Below are 24,082 nucleotides of genomic sequence, written 5' to 3' on the forward strand. Positions count from 1 at the left end.
TGAGGACATCACAAAATATATAGTATGTTCCCAAAACACAAACACTGTCCAGTTGTGAAGATAATTCTACATTCTGTTCCTTTTTAGGGTGCATTCCTAGAACACATCTAGTCAGTTCTTAAAAGGTTCCAATAATGTTTATTTAGGTTGTGGGAACATCGTGGGGATATGACAAAAGATAGGTTCCCAAAACAACTGTCCAGTTGTGCTGAAATCCAGATAATGTTTGTATCAGGGTGCACAAAACATTCCTTTGATGTTGCCAAAACAGCCTTTCTGATTTCTTTAAAGGTTCCCAGAACATTTAATTTGGTTGTGGGAACAGTGTGGGTACATTACAAGAGAATGTAGGTGATACAGAGACAAACAGCATTTTAATTTCATTCATAGGACATTTGAACAGCATTTTATCAAACAATCATAGTATACATTTCATATGTTAACAATCTGCACATGTGGAGTTTGAACCTGCAACGTCTGGATCATATTTAAGCCAGGTCTTCTATCCTCTGTGGCACAAGGGAAGCTCTTTTACATCTTCCATATGTTTTCAGTTTGTTCTTGGACATTACTAACGCAGGGAAATACTGGTAACTGGGTTATTCACCATCATTTCACCCGTCCTCTTTATGGCTGCGTACTGCTGGACCATATTTAGATGATGAAGAATAAGCATTTCTGACATTTCTACATCTGGACCAAATAAAGAAACATAGTTGAATAATACGTGGGCTTGAACCAGACATGTTCAGCTTTGCTGCCAGACCATTACCCATCTGTACCACTAGGGGACAACAGCTATTGGACTATAGGTTTCTTCACTGTAATTATGTCAATCAGGAAACAGAACACAATTTCTGAATTGATCAAACGTTCCCATCCTCTTCATCAGCTGTGTTCTGGTAACACTGTATTAAATGTTCCCACCCTCTTCATTAGCTGTGTTCTGGTAACACTGTATTAAATGTTCCCATCCTCTTCATCAGCTGTGTTCTGGTAGCACTGTATTAAATGTTCCCACCATCTTCATTAGCTGTGTTCTGGTAACACTGTATTAAACGTTCCCATCCTCTTCATCAGCTGTGTTCTGGTAACACTGTATTAAATGTTCCCACCCTCTTCATTAGCTGTGTTCTGGTAACACTGTATTAAATGTTCCCATCCTCTTCATTAGCTGTGTTCTGGTAACACTGTATTAAATGTTCCCATCCTCTTCATCAGCTGTGTACTGGTTACACTGTATTAAACGTTCCCATCCTCTTCATCAGCTGTGTACTGGTAACACTGTATTAAATGTTCCCATCCTCTTCATTAGCTGTGTTCTGATAACACTGTATTAAATGTTCCCATCCTCTTCATTAGCTGTGTTCTGGTAACACTGTATTAATGTTCCCATCCTATTCATTTGCTGTGTTCTGGTAACACTGTATTAAATGTTCCCATCCTCTTCATCAGCTGTGTTCTGGTAACACTGTATTAAATGTTCCCATCCTCTTCATCAGCTGTGTTCTGATAACACTGTATTAAACGTTCCCATCCTCTTCATCAGCTGTGTTCTGGTAACACTGTATTAAATGTTCCCATCCTCTTCATCAGCTGTGTTCTGGTAACACTGTATTAAATGTTCCCACCCTCTTCATTAGCTGTGTTCTGGTAACACTGTATTAAATGTTCCCATCCTCTTCATCAGCTGTGTACTGGTAACACTGTATTAAATGTTCCCATCCTCTTCATTAGCTGTGTTCTGGTAACACTGTATTAAATGTTCCCATCCTCTTCATCAGCTGTGTTCTGATAACACTGTATTAAATGTTCCCATCCTCTTCATTAGCTGTGTTCTGGTAACACTGTATTAAATGTTCCCTCTTCATTAGCTGTGTACTGGTAACACTGTATTAAATGTTGCCATCCTCTTCATTAGCTGTGTTCTGGTAACACTGTATTAAACGTTCCCATCCTCTTCATCAGCTGTGTTCTGGTAACACTGTATTAAATGTTCCCACCCTCTTCATTAGCTGTGTTCTGGTAACACTGTATTAAATGTTCCCATCCTCTTCATTAGCTGTGTTCTGGTAACACTGTATTAAATGTTCCCATCCTCTTCATCAGCTGTGTACTGGTTACACTGTATTAAACGTTCCCATCCTCTTCATCAGCTGTGTACTGGTAACACTGTATTAAATGTTCCCATCCTCTTCATTAGCTGTGTTCTGATAACACTGTATTAAATGTTCCCATCCTCTTCATTAGCTGTGTTCTGGTAACACTGTATTAAATGTTCCCTCTTCATTAGCTGTGTACTGGTAACACTGTATTAAATGTTCCCATCCTCTTCATCAGCTGTGTACTGGTAACACTGTATTAAATGTTCCCATCCTCTTCATCAGCTGTGTACTGGTAACACTGTATTAAATGTTCCCATCCTCTTCATCAGCTGTGTACTGGTAACACTGTATTAAATGTTCCCTCTTCATTAGCTGTGTACTGGTAACACTGTATTAAATGTTCCCTCTTCATTAGCTGTGTACTGGTAACACTGTATTAAATGTTCCCATCCTCTTCATCAGCTGTGTACTGGTAACACTGTATTAAATGTTCCCATCCTCTTCATCAGCTGTGTACTGGTAACACTGTATTAAATGTTCCCATCCTCTTCATCAGCTGTGTACTGGTAACACTGTATTAAATGTTCCCATCCTCTTCATCAGCTGTGTTCTGATAACACTGTATTAAATGTTCCCACCCTCTTCATTAGCTGTGTTCTGGTAACACTGTATTAAATGTTCCCATCCTCTTCATTAGCTGTGTTCTGGTAACACTGTATTAAATGTTCCCACCCTCTTCATTAGCTGTGTTCTGATAACACTGTGTTTTATGATTTTCTTTCTTCATCACACATGTTGAATGTCTTATGAAATGTGATTGTAGTTGAGCTTCCTTTCAATAACTTGTATTTTCGTGTGTATTACTGCGCTTCTTAAATACAGGCTCAGAACCTTCAAACTAAAATCAGAAATGTTGACAATTTCTCAATTTCAATCAAAACAGAGAAATGCATTCAATGCATTCTGAAACACTATGATACAGAATACATATACAACAATACATTCAGGATCAATTAAATAATATTGTCTTGATTTAAAGGACCAACGCAGCCGTTTTTATCTCAATATCAAATCATTAAGGACTTGACTGATTGTTTTCAAGTAAAACGGTCAAGGAAAATCACAATAGCAAAAGGCTAAATCATAACTGTGACAAGTACACAGCACATTTTTATAACGAATTGTCACACTCTGACCGTAGAGAGTGTTTTATTTCTCTATTTTGGTTTGGTCAGGGTGTGATTTGGGTTGGCAGTCTATGTTCTATGATTTTCTATTTCTATGTGTTTGGCCGGGTGTGGTTCTCAATCAGAGGCAGCTGTCTATCGTCGTCTCTGATTGAGAACCATACTTAGGTACCCTTTTCCCCCACCTGTTTTGCGGGAAGTTAACTTTGTCTTTGTTCAGGGCACATAGCCCAAAGCGTCACGGTTTGGTTTGGTTTTGTTCTTTGTTTTGTCGGCGTCATTTTAAATAAAGAGAGAATGCACCTTGGTCCAGTCCTTCAGCCAGCCGTGACACATTGTGTTCCGAGTCCTGATTGACCATATTAAACTGGAAAACCCTGGCAAGGCCTCTGCTATCCACTGGTGGGTCAGAGTGTTAATGATCTGGCTGCACATCTGAAGATTACAGGTTCATATATTTTAACCATGTTTCTTTCAAAAACAAAGAACTAGAAAAACAGTACAGCTGGACAGCCACAACCTAACGAATGTTCTGGGAACTTTCACAGAACCAATTTTGGTTTGCTGGGAAAACATTACTGGTACATTGTGTGACTACATTAATGGGAAACCTAATGAGAACGTTTGGGGAATGTTTCTGTGGTGGTTGTTTCAGATGCTGTGCACAACATTTTAGTGAACGTCAGAACATTCCAAGGATATTTCATTTGAAAAATGTTCTAATGTTAGATAAAACACTAACTAAAACTTAAATTGGAATCTTGGCTAATGTTGTGGGAATGTCCCTGGTTTGCTGGGAGTGCACTTGCCCTGGTCAAAAGAAGGGCACTTTGTAGGGAATAGAGCGCCATTTCATCATCTCTGTAGTTTCTGTAACATATTTAGACATATGTAAAACCTGTGTCCCTAAAAAAATATATTAAGTGACCTGAACATAAACATCATATTTAAAAAATATATAAAAACATATTCCTTAAAATATATTTTAGAGATTACTAATGTTACTGTCCCTACTACAACAAAAATACTTAAATACATTATTGAAATAATATAGTTTTAAATTCATTCCTATGGAGGACGGCTCCTTCTGGGGAGTGTCAAATATGGCGGCCGGTGGCTTCAAAGCCTCTCATTGGCCAATACATAGCATCAGCAATCTAGGGTTTATATACATCATTGGTTTCTATCTGTTCAATCTGACCTTTTTTTTCAAACTGTGCTTTGTCAACGTATAACTGACACAATTCAGAGGTGAAACACTGGTGTTACTATAGTATCGGTACATAACACCACTTAGTAGTACAGTATACATACATCTTTAATCAAATTATATATTGTGGAAGGACCACCAGAGGGCAGGCTGGGCTCATGGATAGTAGCCCAACAAGGCATGGGAGACAAGGTAACCAGAGGCAAACTATCTCTGGAAGATGGTCACGGAGAGAGAGGAGCTATCCAGGAAGAACCACTAAGACGGTGACAATACCGTGACTTTTGTTGTAGTTTAAATATAATCCTATTGTGTTCCTGTTTCATCTGGAGAAGAAGATGTATGTTTTTCCTTGGAAGATTTTCATTGATTATGTTGGAATGTTTGTGTTGACCAAATGCCCTCAATAGAGAACTGTGTTCAATCAAGAAAACCTACTCTGGACTCGTTTATTCCACCTTCCCGCTTTAGAGTGACGCCCAATTACTTGGTCCGCTCATAATATCTTAGTTGTACAGTATACATACATCTTTAATCAAATTATATATATACCTTAGTAGTACAGTATACATACATCTTTAATCACATTATGTATGTCTTAGTAGTACAGCATACTCTACATACATCTTTAATCACATGACATATATCTTAGTAATACAGTATACATACATCTTTAATCACGTTATATATATCTTAGTAGTACAACATACATCTTTCATCACATTACATATATCTTAGTAATACAGTATACATCTATAATCACAGTTTTTATATATATCTTAGTAGTACAGTTTACATACATCTTTAATTCCAACGTTGTAGGATCCCTAGCTGGCCTATAGTAGGATCCCTAGCTGGCCTATAGTAGGGTCACTAGCTGGTCTATTGTAGGGTCACTAGCTGGCCTATTGTAGGGTCACTAGCTGGCCTATAGTAGGATCCCTAGCTGGCCTATAGTAGGATCCCTAGCTGGCCTATAGTAGGATCCCTAGCTGGCCTATAGTAGGGTCACTAGCTGGCCTATAGTAGGGTCACTAGCTGGCCTATAGTAGGATCCCTAGCTGGCCTATAGTAGGATCCCTAGCTGGCCTATAGTAGGGTCACTAGCTGGTCTATTGTAGGGTCACTAGCTGGCCTATTGTAGGGTCACTAGCTGGCCTATAGTAGGATCCCTAGCTGGCCTATAGTAGGATCCCTAGCTGGCCTATAGTAGGATCCCTAGCTGGCCTATAGTAGGGTCACTAGCTGGCCTATAGTAGGGTCACTAGCTGGTCTATTGTAGGGTCACTAGCTGGCCTATAGTAGGGTCACTAGCTGGTCTACTGTAGGGTCACTAGCTGGCCTATAGTAGGATCCCTAGCTGGCCTTTAGTAGGATCCCTAGCTGGCCTATAGTAGGATCCCTAGCTGGCCTATAGTAGGGTCACTAGCTGGTCTATTGTAGGGTCACTAGCTGGCCTATTGTAGGGTCACTAGCTGGCCTATTGTAAGGGTCACTAGCAGGTCTATAGTAGGATCACTAGCTGGCCTATAGTAGGTTCTCTACCCACCAGGGGGTGAGCAGAGTTTCGCACTAATGAAGTGATTTGGATCTCTGGTGGGTGGATTTGTATCTGGCAGGAGGATTTGCATCTTAAAGTGGGCACCGTGCCAGTAGGGTGAGCAAGTCTGCTGTCTCACCATCCAAAACATGTTGGAGAGCCACCTGCCTGCTGAGTCCTTGATGTTAACTGGGTAGCTAGTCTGTTGTAGAGGCACCTGCCTGCTGAGTGCTTGTTGCTATCTGGGTAACTAGCCTGTTGTAGAGCCACCTGCCTGTTCAGTGCTTGTTGCTAACTACGTAGCTAGCCTGTTGTAGAGCCACCTGCCTGTTCAGTGCTTGTTGCTAACTAGGTAGCTATCCTGTTGTAGAGCCACCTGCCTGTTCAGTGCTTGTTGCTAACTGGGTAGGTAGCCTGTTGTAGAGCCACCTGCCTGCTGTGTGCTTGTTGTTAAAAATCTAATTTTATTTGTCACATACACATGGTTAGCAGATGTTCATGCGAGTGTAGCGAAATGCTTGTGCTTGTACATAAAGATATATGAATGAGTGATGGTACAGAGCGGTATAGGCAAGATGCAGTAGATGGTATCGAGTGCAGTATATACATATGAGATGAGTATGTAAACAACGTGGCATAGTTTAAAGTGGCTAGTGATACATGTATTACATAAAGATGCAGTAGATGATATAGAGTACAGTATATACGTATACATATGAGATAAATAATGTAGGGTATGTAAGCATTATATTAAGTAGCATTATTTAAAGTGGCTAGTGATATATTTTACATCAATTCCCATCAATTCCCATTATTAAAGTGGCTGGAGTTGAGTCAGTGGCTGGGGATGCCGTCTGGGCCTGCAGCCTTGCGAGGGTTAACACGTTTAAATGTTTTACTCACCTCGGCTGCAGTGAAGGCGATTCCGCATATTTTGGTTTGCGGGCAGTGTCAGTGGCACTGTATTGTCCTCAAAGCGGGCAAAAAAGATATTTAGTCTGCCTGGGAGCAAGGCATCCTGGTCCGTGACTGGGCTGGTTTTCTTTTTGTAATCCCTCATTGACTGTAGACCCTGCCACATACCTCTTGTGTCTGAGCCGTTGAATTGCGATTCTACTTTGTCTCTATACTGACACTTAGCTTGTTTGATTGCCTTGCGGAGGGAATAGCTACACTGTTTGTATTCGGTCATGTTTCCGGTCACCTTGCCCTGATTGAAAGCAGTGGTTCGCGCTTTCAGTTTCACGTGAATGCTGCCATCAATCCACGGTTTCTGATTTGGGAATGTTTTAATCGTTGCTATGGGAACGACATCTTCAACGCACGTTCTAATGAACTCGCTCACCGAATCAGCGTATTCGTCAATGTTGTTGTTTGACGCAATACGAAACATATCCCAGTCCACGTGATGGAAGCAGTCTTGGAGCGTGGAATCAGATTGGTCGGACCAGTGTTGAACAGACCTCAGCGTGGGAGCTTCTTGTTTTAGCTTTTGTCTGTAGGCGGGGAGCAACAAAATGGAGTCGTGGTCAGCTTTTCCGAAAGGAGGGCGAGGCAGGGCCTTATATGCATCGCGGAAGTTAGAATAGCAATGATCCAAGGTTTTACCAGCCCTGGTTGCGCAATCGATATGTTGATACAATTTAGGGAGTCTTGTTTTCAGATTAGCCTTGTTAAAATCCCCAGCTACAATGAATGCAGCCTCAGGATATGTGGATTTGAGTTTGCAAAGAGTCAAATAAAGTTTGTTCAGAGCCATCAATGTGTCTGCTTGGGGGGGAATATATACGGCTGTGATTATAATCGAAGAGAATTCCCTTGGTAGATAATGCGGTCGACATTTGATTGTGAGGAATTCTAAATCAGGTGAACAGAAGGACTTGAGTTCCTGTATGTTGTTGTGACCACACCACATCTGGTTAACCATAAAGCATATGCCCCCGCCCCTCTTCTTACCAGAAAGATGTTTGTTTCTGTCGGCGAGATGCGTGGAGAAACCAGCTGGCTGCACCGACTCCGATAGCGTCTCTCTAGTGAGCCATGTTTCCGTGAAGCAAAGAACGTTACAGTCCCTGATGTCCCTCTGGAATGCTACCCTTGCTCGGATTTCATCAACCTTGTTGTCAAGAGACTGGACATTGGCAAGTAGAATGCTAGGGAGTGGCGCGCGATGTGCCCGTCTCCGGAGCCTGACCAGAAGACCGCTTCGTTTGCCTCTTTTACGACGTTGTTGTTTTGGGTCGCAGGCTGGGATCCATTCCGTTGTCCTGGGTGGAAGGTAGAACACAGGATCCGCTTCAAAGCGAAAGTCATATTCCTGGTCGTACTGATGGTGAGTTGACGCTGATCTTATATTCAGTAGTTCTTCTCGACTGTATGTAATGAAACCTAAGATGACCTGGGGTACTAATGTAAGAAATAACATGTAAAAAAAAACTGCAGAGTTTCCTAGGAACGCGAAGCGAGGCGGCCATCTCTGTCGGCGCCGGAAGTATTAATGAGTAGCTAGCCTGTTGTAGCGGCACCTGCCTGTTCAGTGCTTGTTGATAACTAGGTAGCTAGCCTGTTGTAGAGGCACCTGCCTGTTCAGTGCTTGTTGCTATCTGGGTAGCTAGCCTGTTGTAGAGCCACCTGCCTGCTGAGTGCTTGTTGCTATCTGGGTAGCTAGCCTGTTGTAGAGCCACCTGCCTGTTCAGTGCTTGTTGATAACGAGGTAGCTAGCCTGTTGTAGAGCCACCTGCCTGTTCAGTGCTTGTTGATAACGAGGTAGCTAGCCTGTTGTAGAGCCACCTGCCTGTTCAGTGCTTGTTGATAACTAGGTAGCGAGCCTGTTGTAGAGGCACCTGCCTGCTGAGTGCTTGTTGCTATCTGGGTAGCTAGCCTGTTGTAGAGCCACCTGCCTGTTCAGTGCTTGTTGATAACGAGGTAGCTAGCCTGTTGTAGAGCCACCTGCCTGTTCAGTGCTTGTTGATAACTAGGTAGCTAGCCTGTTGTAGAGCCACCTGCCTGTTCAGTGCTTGTTGATAACTAGGTAGCGAGCCTGTTGTAGAGCCACCTGCCTGTTCAGTGCTTGTTGATAACTAGGTAGCGAGCCTGTTGTAGAGGCACCTGCCTGCTGAGTGCTTGTTGCTATCTGGGTAGCTAGCCTGTTGTAGAGCCACCTGCCTGTTCAGTGCTTGTTGATAACGAGGTAGCTAGCCTGTTGTAGAGCCACCTGCCTGTTCAGTGCTTGTTGATAACGAGGTAGCTAGCCTGTTGTAGAGCCACCTGCCTGTTCAGTGCTTGTTGATAACTAGGTAGCGAGCCTGTTGTAAGCCACCTGCCTGTTTAGTGCTTGTTGATAACTAGGTAGCGAGCCTTTTGTAGAGCCACCTGCCTGTTCAGTGCTTGTTGATAACTAGGTAGCGAGCCTTTTGTAGAGCCACCTGCCTGTTCAGTGCTTGTTGATAACTAGGTAGCGAGCCTTTTGTAGAGCCACCTGCCTGTTCAGTGCTTGTTGATAACTAGGTAGCGAGCCTGTTGTAGAGCCACCTGCCTGTTCAGTGCTTGTTGATAACTAGGTAGCGAGCCTGTTGTAGAGCCACCTGCCTGTTCAGTGCTTGTTGATAACTAGGTAGCTAGCCTGTTGTAGAGGCACCTGCCTGTTCAGTGCTTGTTGATAACTAGGTAGCGAGCCTGTTGTAGAGCCACCTGCCTGCTGAGTGCTTGTTGCTATCTGGGTAGCTAGCCTGTTGTAGAGCCACCTGCCTGTTCAGTGCTTGTTGATAACGAGGTAGCTAGCCTGTTGTAGAGCCACCTGTCTGTTCAGTGCTTGTTGATAACGAGGTAGCTAGCCTGTTGTAGAGCCACCTGCCTGTTCAGTGCTTGTTGATAACTAGGTAGCGAGCCTGTTGTAAGCCACCACCTGCCTGTTTAGTGCTTGTTGATAACTAGGTAGCGAGCCTTTTGTAGAGCCACCTGCCTGTTCAGTGCTTGTTGATAACTAGGTAGCGAGCCTTTTGTAGAGCCACCTGCCTGTTCAGTGCTTGTTAATAACTAGGTAGCGAGCCTTTTGTAGAGCCACCTGCCTGTTCAGTGCTTGTTGATAACTAGGTAGCGAGCCTGTTGTAGAGCCACCTGCCTGTTCAGTGCTTGTTGATAACTAGGTAGCGAGCCTGTTGTAGAGCCACCTGCCTGTTCAGTGCTTGTTGATAACTAGGTAGCTAGCCTGTTGTAGAGGCACCTGCCTGTTCAGTGCTTGTTGATAACTAGGTAGCGAGCCTGTTGTAGAGGCACCTGCCTGCTTAGTGCTTGTTGCTATCTGGGTAGCTAGCCTGTTGTAGAGCCACCTGCCTGCTGAGTGCTTGTTGCTATCTGGGTTGCTAGCCTGTTGTAGAGCCACCTGCCTGTTCAGTGCTTGTTGATAACTAGGTAGCTAGCCTGTTGTAGAGACACCTGCCTGCTGAGTGCTTGTTGCTAACTAGGTAGCTAGCCTGTTGTAGAGCCACCTGCCTGCTGAGTGCTTGTTGCTATCTGGGTAGCTAGCCTGTTGTAGAGCCACCTGCCTGTGGAGTGCTTGTTGCTAACTAGGTAGCTAGCCTGTTGTAGAGCCACCTGCCTGCTGAGTGCTTGTTTTTAACTGGGTAGCTCGCCTGTTGTAAGGTCTTGTAGGGCCTACTGTAGGTAAACCAAGATCATGTGGTTTACAAGAAACTGTATAGGACTTTAAGAAGTCACATGGTACCACCGTGGAGTATTAGGTGGATTCCTTCTCATAACCCTGACACAGCTCCTCCACTTCTCCTTTTCTCACACCAAACTTTCATATTTTCATCTTTCACTTTCCTCTCTTTTCTCTCTGTAGTTTTTGTAACATATTTAGACGTATGTAAAACCTAAAGAAAGTGATGCATCAGCAGACTAAATTCAGGGCCCATGTTATTCAAACGTGTCAGTGTAGGTGTGCTGAGCTAGGATCTGTTTATCATTTTTGATCATAATGAATAAGGTCTTGTGGACAGGGATGAGTTGATCTCAGGTCAGTTTTGCTGAGATGGTTCATCTCTAGATCTGCATTTGCTTTGCATTGAGTCCAGGTTTAGATTTATTTCACCAAAGAAGATTCTCTGCACTGTCATTCACACAGACCACATTATTTCACAAAATATTTACTTGAAAGTACGGTATAGACACATCTTGGTATTGAGTCTTTCACGTTTTCTAACGTTAGGGGATTTTGGAGTAGCAGCATTTTCAACCATTCATAACCCCAGGATTTGTGCTTGAAAGAGGGGGTTGTGTAACACTTCTGTGCAGCAGTCTGCAAATTTAACTTTCAGTTGGACTTTAGCTTGACTGTGAACTTTAGTTACACTTCCTGCCTGTTTCCAATCAACCACACATTCTGTTGTTGTCACATGATGTATGTGAACCTATCAGACAGTGGTACATCAGTTCATTATTGTTTGGCTTGTCTTAATAATGCTTTATCATTACTATTGTGTTATCAATCAAATGTATTTATTAAGCCCGTCTTACATCAGCTGATGTCACAAATTGCTGTACAGAAACCCAGCCTAAAACCTCAAACAGCAAGCAAATGCAGGTGTAGAAGCACGGCGGCTAGGAAAAACTCCCTAGAAATGCAAGAACCTATTATAGGCCAGCTAGGGATCCTACAATGACTAGCTAGGGATCCTACAATGACTAGCTAGGGATCCTACAATGACTAGCTAGGGATCCTATAATAGACCAGCTAGGGATCCTACAATAGACCAGCTAGGGATCCTACAATAGACCAGCTAGGGATCTAACTATAGGCCTGCTAGGGATCCTACTATAGGCCAGCTAGGGATCTTACTATAGGCTTGCTAGGGATCTTACTATAGGCCAGCTAGGGATCTTACTATAGGCCAGCTAGGGATCTTACTATAGGCCAGCTAGGGATCCTACTATAGGCCAGCTAGGGATCTTACTATAGGCTTGCTAGGGATCTTACTATAGGCCAGCTAGGGATCTTACTATAGGCCAGCTAGGGATCTTACTATAGGCTTGCTAGGGATCTTACTATAGGCCAGCTAGGGATCTTACTATAGACCAGCTAGGGATCCTACTATAGGCCAGCTAGGGATCTTACTATAGGCTTGCTAGGGATCTTACTATAGGCCAGCTAGGGATCCTACAATAGGCCTGCTAGGGATCTTACTATAGGCCAGCTAGGGATCTTACTATAGACCAGCTAGGGATCCTACTATAGGCCAGCTAGGGATCTTACTATAGGCTTGCTAGGGATCTTACTATAGGCCAGCTAGGGATCCTACAATAGGCCAGCTAGGGATCTTACTATAGGCTTGCTAGGGATCTTACTATAGGCCAGCTAGGGATCCTACAATAGGCCAGCTAGGGATCCTACTATAGGCCTGCTAGGGATCCTACAATATGCCAGCTAGGGATCCTACAATAGGCCAGCTAGAGATCCTACAATAGGCCAGCTAGGGATCTTACTATAGGCTTGCTAGGGATCTTACTGTAGGCCTGCTAGGGATCTTACTATAGGTTTTCAAAGGATCCTACTATAGGCCTGCTAGAGATCCTACAATAGACCAGCTAGGGATCTTACTATAGGCCTGCTAGGGATCCTACAATAGACCAGCTAGGGATCTTACTATAGGCCTGCTAGGGATCCTACAATAGACCAGCTAGGGATCTTACTATAGGCCAGCTAGGGATCTAACTATAGGCCAGCTAGGGATCTAACAATAGACCAGCTAGGGATCTTACTATAGGCCAGCTAGGGATCTTACTATAGGCCTGCTAGGGATCTTACTATAGGCCTGCTAGGGATCTTACTATAGGCCAGCTAGGGATCTTACTATAGGCCTGCTAGGGATCTTACTATAGGCCAGCTAGGGATCTTACTATAGGCCTGCTAGGGACCCTACAATAGACCAGCTAGAGATCCTACAATAGGCCAGCTAGGGATCCTACTATAGGCCTGCTTGGTAGTCTATAATAGGCCAGCTGACTGCAGAATGCCAAATCCTTTAAAGTGAAGGGGGATTGTTTAACGTTGCCAGCTAGGCCTGTCATGGACAGTTTGGTGAATCTGTTGTTGACTAAAACCATTCTAGCACCTTCCTCCTGAACAGGGTGCAACAACCAGTGACTGAGTTACTGAAGGTCGGGACTCAAACAGGGTTAGACTGTTCAGAACCCAGTTTGAACACTGAACATTTTTATAAAACGGCAGTTGACAGGGCTTTAAATAAGATATAGACACATTCAGCCTTCCAAGTTTTCTAAGCTTTAGAATGTTGGAGTAGCTGAATATTCAACCATTAATTTGAACCTACAGTATACCTTTGACCCCTATAGCTCATGTGCTTGAGAGAGAGGGGAAATGAAACACTTCCATGCAGCATTCTGGAACTTGAACATTCAGTTTGACATGAGCTTCACTTACTGCCTGTTAACCACATGTTACCTTGTATCTGAACCTACCACCTAGTGGTATATTAGTTCATAATTGTTTGGACAAATAATTTAAAGGATATGCTGATGTTGACACGAAAGGTGGGGTCTCTCAGACTATAAAAAACACGTTATTCCAATCTTACATTGATGCTCATTCATTTAACATATTTGTATGCATCTGTTTTCAACTCTCAAAGACTGTGGTAAGATTGTATTTCTCTATTTCACCAGATATGATCATTTTATGAGGTGTGTTTATTGTCTGATTCTTATGTAATATGTTCGTGTCTCTGGGAGACTAAGCAGGTGAACAGTAAACAGGACAAAGTACATATCTACAATACATTCGGAAAGTATTCAGACCCTTTGACTTTTTCCACATTTTGTTACATTACAGCCTTATTCTGAAATGCATTAAATTGTTGTTTTCCTCTCATCAATCTACACAAAAAAAAAACATAATGAAAAAAAAAACGTAAATATTACATTGACATAAGTATTCAGACCTTTTACTCAGTACTTTGTTGAAGCTCCTATTGCAGCGATTACAGCATTGAGTCTTCTTGGGAATGTCGCTACGAGCTTGGCACACCTGCTCTGATTGGGCAACTCAAGGACATTCAGAGACTTGTCCCGAAGCCACTCCTAAGTTGTCTTGGCTGTGTGCTTAGGGTCATTGTCCTGTTGGAAGGTTCTCAGTGCTCTGTACTTTGCTCCGTTCATCTTTCCCTCGATCCTGACTGATCTCCCAGTCCCTGCTGCTGAAAAACATCCCCATAGTATGATGCTGCCACCACCATGATTCACCGTAGGGATGGTGCCAGGTTTCCTTCAAACTTGACACTTGGCATTCAGGCCAAAGTGTTCAATCTTGCTTTCTTCAGACCAGAGCCTCTTGTTTCTCATTGTCTGAGAGTCCTTTAGGTGCCTCTTGGCAACCTCCAAGTGGGCTGTTATGTGCCTTTTTCTACCATCTGTCTGGCCACTCCACCATAAAGTCCTAATTGGTGTAGTGCTGCAGAGTTGGTTGTCCTTCTGGAAGGTTCTCCCATCTCCACAGAGGAACTCTGTCCGACTGACCATTGGGTTCTTGGTCACCTCCCTGACCAAGGGCCTTCTCCTCCGATTGCTCAGTTTGGCCGGGCGGCCATCTTTAGGAAGAGTCTTGGTGGATCCAAACTATTTCAATTTAAGAATGATGGAGGCCACTGTGTTCTTGGGGACCTTCCTTTTTTGGTACCCTTCCCCAGATATGTACCTCGACACAATCCTGTCTCGGAGCTTTACGGACAATTCCTTTGACATCGTGGCTTGGTTTTCACTCTGACATGCAATGTCAACTGTGGGACCTTGTATAGACAGACCTTATAATGGTCTGAATACTTATGCATATAATATATTTCTGTTTTTTAATACATTTGCAAAAAAAATCCCAAAACATGTTTATACTTGTCATTATGGGGTATTTTTTGTAGATCGATGAGGATTTAAAGAAAATACAAATCATTATACAATAAGAAATTATGTATTTGTTTTTAATACATTTGCAAAAAAATCAAAAACATGTTTATACTTGTCATTACGGGGTATTTTATGTAGATCGCTGAGGATTGTCTTTTATAAAACCATTATACGATTATAGGCAGTAACGTAACAAAATGTGGAAAAAGTCAAGGGGTCTGAATACTTTCTGAATGCACTGTATGTCAAGTACTGAAGTGTGCTTGTTTGAGCTCGACCAACGTGTATGTGTCACTAGTTGGGTAGAGATTGGGATTATCCTACTGTTTCCTTTGTACTGTTTAAGTCAGGTGACCTCAAGTATTTGCCTTGACGACACTTAAGGCACAGTTACAAACCTATACTAGAGCAGAAGTAACAGAGGAAAATATAGCATTTAACTTCTAGAAATGTAAGAGTCAATCTATACAAACACAGGTGGAGAATCCAACAATGCAGACCATGGATATTGATGATGACACGTCTCCCAACAAGCCCAGTGTTACATTTTCAGGTATCAATTCAAGTACAAGCACACAGCCTTTGTACCTTCAAATCCTGGATGATATAAGTATTTTAACATTACCAGAGAGAGTGCAAAGATCTTACATGCTACATCGCTGTGATTCAGCTAATTTTCCATGGTGGAAGAGACCCTCTGGACTTGCTGCAGTGTGTCTCGGGCTGCTGTGTGTTCTCCTATTGACTGGGATCATAGGCCTGTTTGTCTACTGTAAGTTTAGAATGTTTTGACATAAATATTTGTAACCTTCAGTGGTGTAATAGTTAAACATATGTATATAATTTTCCATTTTAAAGATGGTGTCATTGATCATCACTACTCAACAGAGAGAGACCAACAAACCAGTTACAGCCTTCTGACTAAAGAAGGAGATCAGCAACCAACCAGTTATAATAACTTGACTAAAGAGAGAGACCAGCTACAGAGCAGTTACAACAACCTGACTGAAGAGAGAGACGAGCTACAGACCAGTTACAACACCCTGACTAGAAAGAGAGACCAGCTACAGACCAGTTACAACACCCTGACTAAAAAGAGAGACCAGCTACAGAATAGTCTCGCAACCAAAACTAAGGAGAAAGACAAGTTGCAGAATACTCTCAACACAATAACTCAGGAAAGAGATCAACTGCAGAATAGTCTTAATACAAAAACAAAGGAGAGAAACCAGCTACAGAGTAGCCTAAATACCAGGACCACAGAGAGAGACCAGCTACAGAATAGCCTAAATACCAGGACCACAGAGAGAGACCAGCTACAGAGTAGCCTAAATACCAGGACCACAGAGAGAGACCAGCTACAGAGTAGCCTAAATACCAGGACCACAGAGAGAGACCAGCTACAGAATAGCCTAAATACCAGGACCACAGAGAGAGACCAGCTACAGAATAGCCTAAATACCAGGACCACAGAGAGAGACCAGCTACAGAATAGCCTAAATACCAGGACCACCGAGAGAGACCAGCTACAGAGTAGCCTAAATACCAGGACCACAGAGAGAGACCAGCTACAGAGTAGCCTAAATACCAGGACCACAGAGAGAGACCAGCTACAGAATAGCCTAAATACCAGGATCACAGAGAGAGACCAGATACAGAATAGTCTAAATACCAGGACCACTGAGAGAGACCAGCTACAGAATAGTCTTAATACCAAAACTAAGGACAGAGACCAGTTGCGGAATACTCTTACCACAATAACTCAGGAGAGAGACCAGTTGCAGAATAGTCTAAATAACAGGACCATGGAGAGAGACCAGTTACAGAATCATCTAAATACAACAACCACTGAAATGGACAAGTTGAAGAAGAGTGTGGAGAATAGAACTATGGAGCGTGACCAGCTACAGAAGCAGAGGGACAGGCTGAACTGTAATATCACAGGTAAGGACAGTCATTTGCAGTAGAGCCCTGTTTTCAATACAACAAAATAAAAACATGTGCACAACTACACAGACAAGATGCCTAAAGAAAACAATCACAATTAACATTTAAAAGATCAGAAATCTATCTATCTATTTTTCATTGTGCAGGGAGCAGCAAACATCCATTCTAATAGTTTTTTGTAAATTGTTCCACATGTAAGGTGCATCACCACTGAAGGGGCATGTTCTGATCTGTGTAGAAACTGTGGGGATCTGAAGTGTAATGTAATACATTGACCCAGTTTTATAATTAGTAATTCTAGAAGAAACTAGAGATGTCAGATACATTGGAAGTTGTGACTTGTGCATCAAGCTGCCTCTACAGAAACAGGAGCATAGATCCTATGAGATGTTCTGACCTCTCACAAGCTCTCTCATCAAGCTGCCTCTACAGAAACAGGAGCATAGATCCTATGAGATGTTCTGACCTCTCACAAGCTCTCTCATCAAGCTGCCTCTACAGAAACAGGACCATAGATCATATGAGATGTTCTGACCTCTCACAAGCTCTCTCATCAAGCTGCCTCTACAGAAACAGGAGCATAGATCCTATGAGCTGTTCTGACCTCTCACAAGCTCTCTCATCAAGCTGCCTCGACAGAAACAGGAGCATAGATCCTATGAGCTGTTCTGACCTCTCACAAGCTCTCTCATCAAGCTGCCTCTACAGAAACAGGAGCATAGATCATATGAGCTGTTCTGACCTCCCACAAGCTCTCTCATCAAGCTGCCTCTACAGAAACAGGAGCATAGATCATATGAGCTGTTCTGACCTCTCACAAGCTCTCTCATCAAGCTGCCTCTACAGAAACAGGAGCATAGATCATATGAGCTGTTCTGACCTCTCACAAGCTCTCTCATCAAGCTGCCTCTACAGAAACAGGAGACTAGATCATATGAGCTGTTCTGACCTCTCACAAGCCAAGGCTCATGCAAAGCTACTTACTTATTGAATGTGTGAATAAATAATAGTTGCAAAGTTATGTTTAACTTGAAAGTGTCACTGAACAAAAATATAAAGGCAACATGTAAAGTGTTGGTCCCATGTTTCATGAGCTGAAATAAAATATATCAGAAATGTTCCATATGCATGTTCCAAAGCTCAAATGTTGTGCACAGATTTGTTTACGTCTCTGTTAGTGAGCTTATCTCTTTTGCCAAGATAATCCATCGACCTGACAGGTGTGGCATATCAAGAAACTGATTAAACAGCATGATGATTACACAGGTGCACCTTGTGCTGGGGATAGTAAGAGGCCACTCTAAAATGTGTAGTTCTGTCCACAACACAATGCCGTCTATGACTCAAAGTTTTGAGGAAGCATGCAGTTTGCATGATGACTCCAAGAATGTCGACCCGACCTGTTGTCAGATATTTTTATGTTAATTTCTCTACATTAAGCCTGCTCCAACTTCGTTTTAGAGAATTTGGCATTACGTCCGACCGGCCTCACAACCGCAGACCACGTGTAACCACGCCAGCTCAGGACCTCCACATCTGACTCCTTCACCTGCCACCCGGACAGCTGATGAAACTGGGTTTGCGCAACAAGAATTTCAGTGCAAACTGTCAGAAATCGTCTCAGGGAAGCTCATCTGCATGTAGCAAGGATCTGTACACATTTCCTGGAAGATGAAAATGTCCCAGTTCTTCCATGTCCTGAAAAGTCACCAGACATGTCACCCATTGAGCATGTCTGTGATGCTCTGAATTGACATGTACGACAGTGTGTTCCAGTTCCCTCCAATATCCAGCAACTTTGCACAGCCATTGAAGTGGAGTGGGACAACATTCCACAGGCCACAATCAACAGCCTGATCAACTCTATGTGAAGTAGACAAATGATGGTTGTCTGATCCACACCCCTACCTTTTATTTAAGATATCTGTGACCAACAGATGCGTGTCTGTATTCCCAGTCATGTGAAATCCGTACATTAGGGCCTAAAAAATGTATTTCAGTAGACTGATTTCCTTTTATGAACTGTAACTAAGTAAAATCTTTGAAATGCATTCATGTTGCGTTTATAATTTTGTTCAGTGTAAAACCTTCCTGATGAAGGGCAGAATCTCAATCAGCTCATTGGAAGGGTTCATTAACTTTATCTGAGGAATGCTCTTTTGATTTTAAATAACATTCAAGTAACACATATGGTAAATGTGAAACTTCTAGGGTCCTGTCCTGAAGGATGGAGAAGGTTTGGCTGCAGCTGTTACTACCTCTCTACTGAGAAGAAATCCTGGGAGGAGAGTAGACAGGACTGTCTGGAGAGAGGAGCAGATCTGGTGATCATTAACAGTGAAGAGGAACAGGTGAGAGACAGACAGAGCTACTTTATTTATTAGTCCATAATGTATAGTTAACAATGATTTTTCCTGTTCCTCAACAACAGACATTCATCAATGGGTTTGAATCAGTCCTTTTTGCCTGGATTGGTCTGACTGATTCTGTTACTGAGGGGACCTGGAAATGGGTGGACGGCACCCCACTGACCACAGCAAGGTAAGAGACTACAGCTCTATAATAACACTGACCACCCCAAGGTAAGAGACTACTGCTCTATAATAACACTGACCACCCCAAGGTAAGAGACTACTGCTCTATTATAACACTGACCACCCCAAGGTAAGAGACTACTGCTCTATAATAACACTGACCACCCCAAGGTAAGAGACTACTGCTCTATAATAACACTGACCACCCCAAGGTAAGAGACTACTGCTCTATAATAACACTGACCACCCCAAGGTAAGAGACTACTGCTCTATAATAACACTGACCACCCCAAGGTAAGAGACTACTGCTCTAATAACACTGACCACCCCAAGGTAAGAGACTACAGCTCTAATAACACTGACCACCCCAAGGTAAGAGACTACTGCTCTATAATAACACTGACCACCCCAAGGTAAGAGACTACTGCTCTAATAACACTGACCACCCCAAGGTAAGAGACTACAGCTCTAATAACACTGACCACCCCAAGGTAAGAGACTACTGCTCTATAATAACACTGACCACCCCAAGGTAAGAGACTACTGCTCTAATAACACTGACCACCCCAAGGTAAGAGACTACTGATCTAATAACACTGACCACCCCAAGGTAAGAGACTACTGATCTAATAACACTGACCACCCCAAGGTAAGAGACTACTGCTCTAATAGCACTGACCACCCCAAGGTAAGAGACTACTGCTCTAATAACACTGACCTCCCCAAGGTAAGAGACTACTGCTCTAATAGCACTGACCACCCCAAGGTAAGAGACTACTGCTCTATAATAACACTGACCAACCCAAGGTAAGAGACTACTGCTCTATAATAACACTGACCACCCCAAGGTAAGAGACTACTGCTCTAATAACACTGACCACCCCAAGGTAAGAGACTACTGCTCTATAATAACACTGACCACCCCAAGGTAAGAGACTACTGCTCTATAATAACACTGACCACCCCAAGGTAAGAGACTACTGCTCTAATAACACTGACCACCCCAAGGTAAGAGACTACTACTCTAATAACACTGACCTCCCCAAGGTAAGAGACTACTGATCTAATAACACTGACCACCCTAAGGTAAGAGACTACTGATCTAATAACACTGACCACCCCAAGGTAAGAGACTACTGCTCTAATAGCACTGACCACCCCAAGGTAAGAGACTACTGCTCTAATAACACTGACCTCCCCAAGGTAAGAGACTACTGCTCTAATAGCACTGACCACCCCAAGGTAAGAGACTACTGCTCTATAATAACACTGACCAACCCAAGGTAAGAGACTACTGCTCTATAATAACACTGACCACCCCAAGGTAAGAGACTACTGCTCTAATAACACTGACCACCCCAAGGTAAGAGACTACTGCTCTATAATAACACTGACCACCCCAAGGTAAGAGACTACTGCTCTATAATAACACTGACCACCCCAAGGTAAGAGACTACTGCTCTAATAACACTGACCACCCCAAGGTAAGAGACTACTGATCTAATAACACTGACCTCCCCAAGGTAAGAGACTACTGATCTAATAACACTGACCACCCCAAGGTAAGAGACTACTGCTCTAATAACACTGACCACCCCAAGGTAAGAGACTACAGCTCTAATAACACTGACCACCCAAAGGTAAGAGACTACTACTCTCATAACACTGACCACCCCAAGGTAAGAGACTACAGCTCTAATAACACTGACCACCCCAAGATAAGAGACTACTGCTCTATAATAACACTGACCACCCCAAGGTAAGAGACTACTGCTCTAATAACACTGACCATCCCAAGGTAAGAGACTACTGCTCTATAATAACACTGACCACCCCAAGGTAAGAGACTACTGCTCTATAATAACACTGACCACCCCAAGGTAAGAGACTACTGCTCTAATAACACTGACCACCCCAAGGTAAGAGACTACTGATCTAATAACACTGACCTCCCCAAGGTAAGAGACTACTGATCTAATAACACTGACCACCCCAAGGTAAGAGACTACTACTCTAATAACACTGACCACCCCAAGGTAAGAGACTACAGCTCTAATAACACTGACCACCCCAAGATAAGAGACTACTGCTCTATAATAACACTGACCACCCCAAGATAAGAGACTACTGATCTAATGACACTGACCACCCCAAGGTAAGAGACTACTGCTCTAATAACACTGACCACCCCAAGGTAAGAGACTACTGTTATAATAACACTGACCACCCCAAGGTAATACACTACTGCTATAATAACACTGACCTCTCCAAGGTAAGAGACTACTGCTCTAATAACACTGACCTCCCCAAGGTAAGAGACTACTGCTCTAATAACACTGACCACCCCAAGGTAAGAGACTACTGCTCTATAATAACACTGACCTCCCCAAGGTAAGAGACTACTGCTCTAATAACACTGACCACCCCAAGGTAAGAGACTGCTGATCTATAATAACACTGACCACCCCAAGGTAATACACTACTGCTATAATAACACTGACCTCCCCAAGGTAAGAGACTACTGCTCTAATAACACTGACCACCCCAAGGTAAGAGACTACTGCTCTATAATAACACTGACCACCCCAAGGTAAGAGACTACTGATCTAATAACACTGACCACAGTGGAAGGAGTAGGACTGATTCTCTGTGTTGTTCATACTCTAGGTTCTGAGAAGATGACCAGTCTAACTCTGTGTTGTTTCTTCTGCAGGTATTGGACGATTGAACATCCTCTTGGTGGTACATTCCAGAACTGTGCATTCATCCATCACATGTCATCAGGCCATGGACAATGGTGGAGTTTTAATTGTTCCTCTTCAGAACAATGGATCTGTGAGAAATAGGCTTCTCTTAGGTACTTTCTCTGCACTGCTGATTAATGAACTCTACTGTATGTTAATGATGGTCTGAAGACTGGTGTGATTTGATAGAATGGTACTCTGAACTACAGGTCGGAGAGAAACACATGCACACATTCAGACACACCAACATACAGGACCTGAACAAGAGTCTCCCACGAGAGAAACGACACCTTTATTAGACAGAGGAAATTCCCTTTCGGGCCGAGAGCTGACACTGATTTTGAAGTTGCAGGCAGGGCTACCTCATCACATGACTATGAGTAACCAATCATGACCGACTCGTGTCTGCTACACAATCATTTATTCATATGTCAAACAATGATGTGTAGAATATAGATATCATTCAATAGCCACTATCAATCAATTACTGTTAAGTTCTACATTTCTAAATACATTTAAAATGTCTGTATATGTTTATTAGTTGTACAGTATGTCTGCTTCTTGTGCTTTTGTCATTCCGTACTTAAACAACGTGTACTTCCTGCTTATTCAATAAATAATTTAATCTTGATTAAATACATTTCTTGGCTAGTACATTTTTGTTCTCTCTAATCTGTTCTATACTTTATCTAATATTAACATGGAGTCTAGAAGAACAAGACTCCTCTGTCTCTTTAGGATAGAGAGTGAATGTTACTGTTTACATTTGAACTCATATCATGTTCACTTCCTGTTTGTGGTGACAACACCAGAATGAAGGGTTGGATCATAACCATCAGTTCTGAAAACAGTGTCTATGGTTTTGTTACTAAACTACCTGGGACTAATCATTGACTACAGTAGGACAGGTGGAATTAAGTCCAGTTATAAGAGAGACGGGGTTTTGAGTGGATGTGATTGACAGAATGCATGAGATTCATCTGAAAGGGTATAAATCATCGAAGGTTGCTGAGGAGGACGGCTCATAATAATGTCTGGAACAGAGCAAATAGAATGGCATCAAACACAAAGAAACCATAGAAACCATAGAAACCATAGAAACACATAGAAACCATAGAAACACATAGAAACACATAGAAACCATAGAAACACATAGAAACCATAGAAACACATAGAAACCATAGAAACACATAGAAACCATATGTTTGATGTATTTGATACCATTCCACTAATTCTGCACCAGTCATTACAAGCCCGTCCTCCACACTTAAGGTTCCACCAATAAACATCCATTCCGTGTGACCATGTATGACCCGCCTAGAGGAGCTACAGCCTGTGCTAATTCAACACTACACTACACAACACTAACCCAATACACCTGGGCTCTTTCTCAGACATCTAAACATCTGTCCACTCCTTCACTGATCTGAAAGAGCTGACCAGGTCAAAGCTAAGCCAATCTAATGAGCTTCCTTCCACCATATTGTTTACACCTGTTTCAGCCAATCAGTGCAGAGGTAGGGGAGGAGACAAGCTGAAGACAAGTTAAAGAGCCTCTGGCCACATTCAGAAGCCAAACTTGCATCTATAAATCATATCAATAAAGCGGAATTGATTCCTTATTCTACACGTCAGAGAGGCATGTTTTTTTTTACTACATACTATATTTCAGTTCCAAAACGTTGCATCCTGCTGAACGGGACCCTGGTCTGGTCACATGTCCATAGATGACGTACCAAGTCCACCATCTAGTGGTCAATTATTATACTGCTATAACTTTCCTCAGACTAGGTTCTAACAAAGATATTCATTACCCCTTGACAACTGACAGGGGGCGCTGTTTTGAAGCCTCTGCACATTCATTTTGGTGGTACTCCATTGTAAAGATTTTGGAAGATACAG

The 24,082-nt window shown here is 42.7% G+C and overlaps 1 protein-coding gene across 4 annotated transcripts; it reads left to right on the forward strand.

The window, feature by feature from the left end:
• Window positions 1–13,557: 13,557 nt before the first annotated feature.
• Window positions 13,558–22,697, forward strand: LOC135538554 (C-type lectin domain family 4 member F-like). Of its 4 annotated transcripts, none has more exons than XM_064964439.1 (7): window positions 13,558–13,593; window positions 15,433–15,508; window positions 15,626–15,727; window positions 15,814–16,899; window positions 19,114–19,253; window positions 19,334–19,443; window positions 22,150–22,697. In XM_064964439.1, the coding sequence occupies exons 1-7, from the start codon at window positions 13,573–13,575 to the stop codon at window positions 22,280–22,282; spliced, it is 1,668 nt and encodes a 555-aa protein (XP_064820511.1). In that variant the 5' UTR covers window positions 13,558–13,572; the 3' UTR covers window positions 22,283–22,697. The 4 variants fall into 4 exon arrangements, with proteins under 4 accessions (XP_064820511.1, XP_064820513.1, XP_064820512.1 ...); XM_064964440.1 differs by lacking the exon at window positions 13,558–13,593 and adding an exon at window positions 13,619–13,697; XM_064964441.1 differs by lacking the exon at window positions 15,626–15,727.
• The last annotated feature ends 1,385 nt before the right edge of the window (window positions 22,698–24,082 follow it).

This window comes from Oncorhynchus masou, unplaced genomic scaffold (genome assembly GCF_036934945.1).
Source record: "Oncorhynchus masou masou isolate Uvic2021 unplaced genomic scaffold, UVic_Omas_1.1 unplaced_scaffold_982, whole genome shotgun sequence".
Taxonomy (NCBI): Eukaryota; Metazoa; Chordata; class Actinopteri; order Salmoniformes; family Salmonidae; genus Oncorhynchus; species Oncorhynchus masou.